Here is an 8,382-nt window from a genome sequence, read left to right as displayed (position 1 = left end):
GGCTGGTTACAATCTGCTTTCTCCATTTTTTTTTTCTTGATTTCTTTTCTTCTGCTTATTTCTGTCTCCGTCCACACAAAAGGCCTTTCTCAACCATTTGGTTATCCTTAGCTCCATGCTCGTATTTAGGGGATGGCATTAAAGCGCCCAGTGGAAGTTCTGAGTGTGAGGCCAGAGTTTGTCAGCTGGTGGGACCTTAATTCCAGGAGGAGAACCCCACCCCGGCTCTGGTGGAATTGTGTAGTTTGTGAGACAAGGTCCTATCCTGTCTATCTCGTTAGCCACAAGATTCCTTGCCTCCAGAACATAGTAAGTGCTCAATAAACATTTGATGTCATTATTCAACCTCTCGGACCCTCAGTTTTCTCATCTGAAAATTGGGGATAAAAAATATTCCTCTGGCAGCTTCCGAGAAGAGAGAGTATATGTAAACCCCTGGCACAGTGCTTAGAGTTTAGCCAATTAGTTACAAATAATAACAGGTGGCAATCATTGTCATCATTACTTCTAGGGACAACAGGGCAGCTGTTTCATGACCATCTGTGGTCACAGTGGCCAGGCTAAATATAGAGGCAAAGCATAGTACTTGTCGAGAGGCCATTTATTTATTTATTTTTTTCAATATATGAAGTTTATGGTCAAATTGGTTTCCATACAACACCCAGTGCTCATCCCAAAAGGTGCCCTCCTCAATACCCATCCCCCACCCTCTCCTCCCTCCCACCCCCCATCAACCCTCAGTTTGTTCTGTTTATAAGAGTCTCTTATGCTTTGGCTCTCTCCCACTCTAACTTTTTTTTTTTTTTCCCTTTCCCTCCCCCATGGGTTCCTGTTAAGTTTCTCAGGATCCACATAAGAGTGAAACCATATGGTATCTTTCTCTGTATGGCTTATTTCACTTAGCATAACACTCTCCAGTTCCATCCACGTTGCTACAAAGGGCCATATTTCATTCTTTCTCATTGCCACGTAGTATTCCATTGTGTATATAAACCACAATTTCTTTATCCATTCATCAGTTGATGGACATTTAGGCTCTTTCCATAATTTGGCTATTGTTGAGAGTGCTGCTATAAACATTGGGGTACAAGTGCCCCTATGCATCAGTACTCCTGCATCCCTTGGGTAAATTCCTAGCAGTGCTATTGCTGGGTCATAGGGTAGGTCTATTTTTAATTTTCTGAGGAACCTCCACACTGTTTTCCAGAGCGGCTGCACCAGTTTGCATTCCCACCAACAGTGCAAGAGGGTTCCCGTTTCTCCACATCCTCTCCAGCATCTATAGTCTCCTGATTTGTTCATTTTGAGAGGCCATTTATTATAGTAAAAATCAACACAGCAAGGAGGAGCCTCGAGATGACAGCCTTTGACTTTCAGTGTGTAGAAAGTCCAAGGACACCAGCTTCAGTTGTGACTGAGGAGAAAGGTGGGTGGTGGCACTGCATCACCAAAGAGCTCTGTGGAATGGCCATTCCCGCGGAATGTTCTTCTGCTCTGCTCAGTCTATTAGGAGCAATTTAGCAGCAAAGGCACTGGAGGATGGTAAAGAGTTTGCTGAGACTCCCCCAGCCCCGGCTCTCTCCCATACAGCAGGCAGGTTGATGGATCGTCTCATTTGGAATGGTTTTTAAATAGATGTCTATAGTTAAAAAACAAAACAAAACATTCAAACAAAAAGATTTCGAACAGTACAAGAGGGTACTTGCAGAAAGATCAGAATTGACCTGAAGCTTTGAGGGTGTTAGGAATGTTAACCTTTCCAGGGATCCAGAAGGACCAAGGCCCTGTCAGTTTCAACATGTGACTTCCACATGGTGGCAGTTAAGGTCACCCTGGGTGTTGATATCCAGCAGGCAGATGGAGAGAGCGTGGAGGTAGGCGGGGTTGGTTTTAAATGAGCCAGGCCTAGAAGAGACAGGTATCACTTCTGCCCACATTTCATTGGCCAGAATTAGACTCTCTGACCTAGACTCATACTAGAAATTGTCCTGGCTGGGCAGCTGCTTCCCACAACTGGACACTGTGGAAGAAAAGCACAAACCTTTGATGGGCAATTAGCTGTTATCTGCCGTAGATGAACTGGAGAATTATATCCTCATTTATTTAAGCTTCGGGAGTCTGACTTTCCTCTTCCCTCTCTTCTGCTTTCCCACTCGTCTTTTGTCAAAGGCAAATTTGTAAACTATGGAAAACTATTACCTGGTAAGAATGAAGAGTTCAGAAAATGGACACCTGTTGGCGGCTGGGTGGCTCAGTGGTTAAGCATCTGACTTTGGCTCAGGTCATGATCTCACGGTTCATGAGTTTGAGTCCCACATCAGGTGAGCTCAAGCCCCACTTCGGGTGAGCCCCCCTTCTCCCTCTCTCTCTCTGACCCTCGCTCACTTGCACGCTCTCTCTCTCAAAAAAAAAAAAGGAGGTGGGGAGAACCTGGGTGGCTCAGTTGGTTAAGCATCTGACTTCGGCTCAGGTCATAATCTCACAGTTTGTGGATTTGAGCCCCTCATCGGGCTCTGTACTGACAGCTCGGAGCCTGGAGCCTGCTTTGGATTCTGTCCTCCTTTCTCTGCCCCTTCCCCATTTGCACTGTCTCTGTCTCTCAAAAATGAATAAACATTATAAAAATTAAAAAAAAACAAACATGCGTATCTTTGACTCAGGAACACTTCTAAGCCCATTTCCTAAAGAAATCAGTGGTTAACTCTCACAGTGCATGTACGAGGATATTTATAATAGTGACACATTGTAAGCAATCTAGATGCCAATAGATGACAGCAGAGAGCTGTTTACACTTCAACGATGCCTCCATACAATGGAATACAGGTGTTAAAAATAATTGTGTAGATACCCGCAAACACAAAAATATGTCCATGTTATGAAAAAGTAAGACTCTTAAGCAGTATGAATTTTTTTTTAATAAATTGGTTACTTGTAGCAAAAGCTGGAGGACATACCTTAAAATGTTTAGTGTTCATTCCTGGGGAATATGGCTGTGCGTGTTTTTCATTTTCTCCTGTTACGCCTTTACATGATGTCTTACTGTTTTATCATTAGAAAAAACAGCGAAGCTATTTTCAGCTTGAAACAAACAAACAGAAAAAATGTAGATAAAGGCAATTGGGGCTTAGGTGACTGAAAGTGAGTACGCGAATCAGGCCTGGCCTCCCCAGACCCTGTGCGTTGGGCCTGTCACCCGACACTCAAGTCGCTATCACGAGCACTTTTCTCTGTTGAAGTGACTGGCTTTTGTCCCGCCAACCCCAGGTTATAATGGGAGAGGAAAATAGGCCTCAGGGCAGTCGGCGGCAGCCCCAACCCGCAGTGGGCCCCGTTGGTGAGTCGGTGGGCTGGGGCTCACCCTGCCTCCGGCCTCTTCATGGGGAACACCATCAGGGCCCTGGTGGCCTTCATCCCTGCTGACTGCTGCCAGAACTACGTGGTCAGAGATCTCCGGGAGATGCCCGTGGACAAGATGGTAGATCTGAGTGGGACCCAGCTACGCCATTTCCCCGGGCACGTGTGCTCCTTCCGGGAGCTGGTCAAGCTCTACCTGAGTGACAACCACCTCAACAGCCTGCCTCCTGAGCTGGGGCAGCTGCAGAATCTGCAGATCCTGGCCCTGGATTTCAACAACTTCAAGGCTCTGCCCCAGGTGGTGTGTACTTTGAAACAGCTCTGCATCCTCTACTTGGGTAACAACAAACTTTGCGACCTCCCCAGTGAGCTGAGCCTGCTCCAGAATCTCCGGACCCTGTGGGTCGAGGCCAACTGCCTCACCCAGCTGCCGGAGGTGGTCTGCGAGCTAAGTCTCCTAAAGACTCTGCATGCCGGCTCCAATTCTCTGCGTCTGCTGCCAGGCCAGCTCCAGCGCCTCCGAGAGCTGCGGACCATCTGGCTCTCAGGCAACCTGCTGACTGACTTCCCCCCCGTGCTGCTGCACATGCCCTTCCTGGAGGTGATCGACGTGGACAGGAACAGCATCCGTTACTTCCCCAGCCTGGCCCACCTGTCGAGTCTGAAGCTGGTCATCTATGACCACAATCCCTGCAGGAACGCACCCAAGGTGGCCAAAGGCGTGCGCCGCGTGGGAAGATGGGCAGAGGAGACGCCAGAGCCTGACCCCAGAAAAGCCAGACGCTACGCCTTGGCCAGGGAGGAAAGTCAGGAGGGAGAGGGGCTTGTCCTGCCTCCTCTACTTCTTCCTCCCAACTCCTGAGGAGCTTCAGTCGTAGGTCAACGCCAAGGATCCGACTCCAGCATCTTCTGATCTCTCCTTTAGAGGGTACAGGATTGCTCTGGGACACACGGGATGCTCTGCCAGGGGGGAGTGATGGAAGTCCAAAGAATCGCCTCACTCACATTAAGGGAGAATTTCTGGCCAACATTTCTCCCAAAGTGAAGTTGGGTGCTATGGCCGGCCTCACTCTCTGCAAGCAAATCAGCTCCTCCAAATAGGTATTTTGCAACATTGAAGAGTACGAAGGGCTAGGACATTCTGTCCTTCTCTACTCCACAAGCGGCTGGTCAGGATGCTCACGAACTCCTCAAATAAGGTATTTACTAAAGAATTCACCTGAGAGTTCAGGTGGCCTGGCTCCAGCCCTTTGCAGGATATATTTTACTAGGAATGACCTTAAGTGATATGAAAATAGGGACAAATTCAGGCCACTTACAAAAGACATTTCTACCTAGTCAGACTCTCAGACTCCGTGCTGTTGCAAAGGCTCAAGATGAAGCTTTTCCCCTGCAGTTGAGTGAATGCTGAGAGGACCTCTGATAGAAAATGCCTCCTGGTGGAGTACGGCTGCCACCTTATACACTTGACAGTGGTTCATGCTGATTTAGCTGGTTTTCCCTAAAGGTCAAGGTTTGACCCCACGTCTGCTCTCAACTGCTTACTGTCACTATAATACTACAAGTCCTCTAGAAAGTAGAACCTCTTGTTGGCAATGTGGTCTTATTAAAATCGAGCCTAGTTGTAACCTGCCTGCCTCCGTAGAGCCCTCCCGTTTATTCACATTTACGAAGAACTGAACTGAATCCCCTTCCGTGGAGGGAAACCACTTTCCAGGATATTAGGTTAAAGGTAGCAGGTGAGGAATCTGTTTACTTGAAACAAGCATTTGGAAATCTGCGTTGAAGGTTGTGGTATATATAAGACACTTCTGCCTCTAGCCTCAGTTTCTTAGCCTTTATTTGGATTTGATTTTTCTAGATAGGGCCTTTTGATGGTCAGTGTACAAGCTTAGACATTTTGGCCATTTTTTTAGAAGTAAATTGTGACCTTTTCTTCTTCCCACAAATACATCAACCTTAAAGATACTGCTGTCTGTGGATGATTTAATAACAGTCATGTTCTTGAACCCACAAGAACACAAAAAGTGTCATAACTAAAACTTACATGTGTTTGGCTTTTAAAGTTACTTTTGCCATAAAAGCATCTTAACTCAGCAAAGTTTGGTTCTAGAATGACGTTACCCAGCAGACTATTTTCATATGTTTTCCTACCATAAATATTTCTTGCTAAACCACCTCCCAGTCTATAGAATATCTGCAACCCACTGATTAGCCTGCTAACAGATCCCTTTAATCTTAAATGTTATAGGTTTTCAAATATTTAACTCCTTTCGTAACGAGTCCAGATTCCCATTACATAGCTAGGATTTATAGTTTATTTTTTCATGCCTAATGACAAACAAAACTATACTGTTGATGCTTAAAACTTTATGCTAACAGAATTGCCTCCGAACTGGGTCCACAGCCAGCCTTACAGATGGCTCAGACTTTTACCTTTGACCCTGTCTTCCTCCTCCAAAGATTAATGTGCCCATCTCTTCCAGTACAACTGTAGGCTAAAGCCATATAACAGCATGAAGCCAACAGATCTAATGAGCTAAGTGGTCTGAATCAAATGTCAAATGGTAAACATTTGGCACACAAATGGTTTTCTTCTAAAATAATACAGAACATTTCCCAAACAATGGTTAAATGTTCAACACTGATTCTGCTATCCAAAAATGTTTTCACTATAGGGTTTCAGTCAATCTTATAAAAAAAAAACCATGTAAATGTATATTAACACTTCCATACCTCTCTGATGTTTTCTTGAAATTCTGACATAATTACAAAGTTAAAAAGGGGAAATGAAGCACCAAATGTAACTTTACTCCTAATTTTAAAAGCCCTGAAACACGAAATGTTATGCACCAGAGAAATTTATACAGAATTTTATTTAGCTTCTCTAAATACAAATGATGCCCACTAAAATCTTTTATCTGAAATGCAACATCACTAACAGTTCATAATTTTACACTTAAAAAGTGGGCCTGCACCCTAAAAATCAACTATATGCAAATTTTAACTAGAAGCACATATCCTACACACAGTAACACAGCAGTGTAGTATGATGGTAAAGAGCATGGCCTTTCTAACTACGTGAGTTCAAATCCCAGCTTTGCCATTTCCTAGTCACTTACCATCTGTGTGTCTCAGGTTGCTCATCAGTAAAATGGCAGATTTCCATCTTTGAAGGCACTGTAAGGATTAACCAAATTACTGTGTAAAAGGCACATAGAATAGTGCCTGGCAGGTGACAGCTAATGTTTACGTAACATGTTCTTTTTATGAAGTGTTACACCATGCAGCATGGTATTTCTACTTACAAGCAGTCTAATTCTTTGGTTGAAGGGAAAAACATGATGCTAATAGAACAAAAAGGCCTTCTCTGGCTCGGTAAAATTTCCAGCAACAGTATCTATAGTCTTGAATATAAGAAAAAGAACAACAATGTGGTGAAATGCTTCTGGCTTATCTAACTGGGAAAATACACCAACATGATTACCAAGGATTTATTCAATTTCTAAATGAATGTACTTTGCCCTTTTCCTGTTACTCTAGAATGTGCAAAATCACCAAGGTACATACTTGGAAAATGTGACTATTTCTTGACACAAAACCCATGTATCCTGAGAGGCAGGAGGCATGGGAATCGAAGACATGGGCATGTGTCTGCTGGACATTACTCTCTGCTTTTTGTCACTGTATATATACGCCCTATAATCTCACTACTGTAGAAAGAGTATTAATGCTATTTATAAAACTTAAATTTACATGCTTTTCTTCCTTTCTAGAGGATCCACTTCTGCAGAATAGGAAACAAATTTTGAATCCTCAGTGCCTAGTATAATTCTTCCACGTTTACCTGGATTTTGGAGATTTTATCATGCGCCAGCCCACAGGGTAGGGGGACAAACATTTATGGAGCACATCTGTAGGGCAGTCAGGTACTATCTTCAGAGTCTTGTGTAAGTTAAGTCATATAACCTTTTCAATAAACCTTTGAAAGAAGTGTTAGGTGTTGCTCAACTTAAAAATAAGAAATCTGATGGGGCGCCTGGCTCAGTTGGTTGAGGGGCCCGACTTCAGCTCAGGTCATGACCTCCTGGTTCATGAGTTTGAGCCTTGCATCAGGCTAGGCTCTCTGCTGTCAGTGAAGCCCACTTCAGATCCTATGTCCCTTGCTCTCTGTCCCTCCCCCACTCGTGCTCTCTCAAAAATAAATAAAACATTAAAAATAAAATTAAAAAATAAGAAATCTAAAATCTGGTCTGTCCTTATTATTTTGACAACCTGAAACATTCTATAGTAATTCTATGATTAAAAAAAAGTTAAGTCCTCTTTACACTTTTACTGATGTTCTAATACACTAGAATAGGTACAAGACAAGGCAGACTTTAAGAAAAGGATTTTGGATAAGAGTATTCTGTTGACTTTTATCAGAGCAAGAAAATGCATTTTATCCTGGCAAGAAAATGCAAGAAAATGGAGAGACCTTAGCAAAGAACTACTGCTGGGCAACATTGGGAGAAGAGGGGATTCAAGATAATACTGAGGCAGCTAGTGTAGCAATTGCCACCCGTGAGGCTAGATGAACAGGGAAATGTTACTTTCACCTATTAAGAGCTAAAAGGCATGAAAAAAGAGGCTACCAGGGGTGTTGGGGAAGCCTTGTTGGTTAAGCGTCTGACTCAATTCTTGATTTCGGCTCAGATCATAACCTCCTGGTTTGTGAGATTGAGCCCCACATTGGGCCCTGTCCTGACAGTGCGGAGCCTGCTTGGGATTCTTTCTCCCTCTCTCTGCCCCTCCCACGAGTGTGTGGGGAGAAGATCTACCAGCAAGGCTGTAGTGGTAGGTCTCACAGGGATGCAGTCATCTCCAAAGAGCAAGCTACGCAGGAAGAAAATACCGAATGCCTATCCCCATGTCCTGCCAGTACCTCCCGAGTTAAACCACAGGAAGGTGTGAGACAGTCAGCAAAGGTTAAGTGGGCCCATGGCCTCCCAGCAGGCAAAGAATGGATCCTGGCTTAAGGATAATAAA

At 44.2% G+C, this 8,382-nt stretch overlaps 1 protein-coding gene across 1 annotated transcript; it reads left to right on the top strand.

Annotated features, from left to right (window-relative positions):
- Window positions 1-3,376: 3,376 nt before the first annotated feature.
- On the top strand, window positions 3,377-4,216 carry LRRC10 (leucine rich repeat containing 10). The gene has a single exon (XM_047065494.1). The coding sequence runs from the start codon at window positions 3,377-3,379 to the stop codon at window positions 4,214-4,216; it is 840 nt and encodes a 279-aa protein (XP_046921450.1).
- The last annotated feature ends 4,166 nt before the right edge of the window (window positions 4,217-8,382 follow it).

The sequence above is a fragment of the Lynx rufus genome, unplaced genomic scaffold, assembly GCF_022079265.1.
Source record: "Lynx rufus isolate CCGP_SWC_20201006 ecotype Redwood Valley unplaced genomic scaffold, mLynRuf1.p SCAF_7, whole genome shotgun sequence".
Taxonomy (NCBI): Eukaryota; Metazoa; Chordata; class Mammalia; order Carnivora; family Felidae; genus Lynx; species Lynx rufus.
This window is presented reverse-complemented; position numbering and strand designations above follow the sequence as displayed.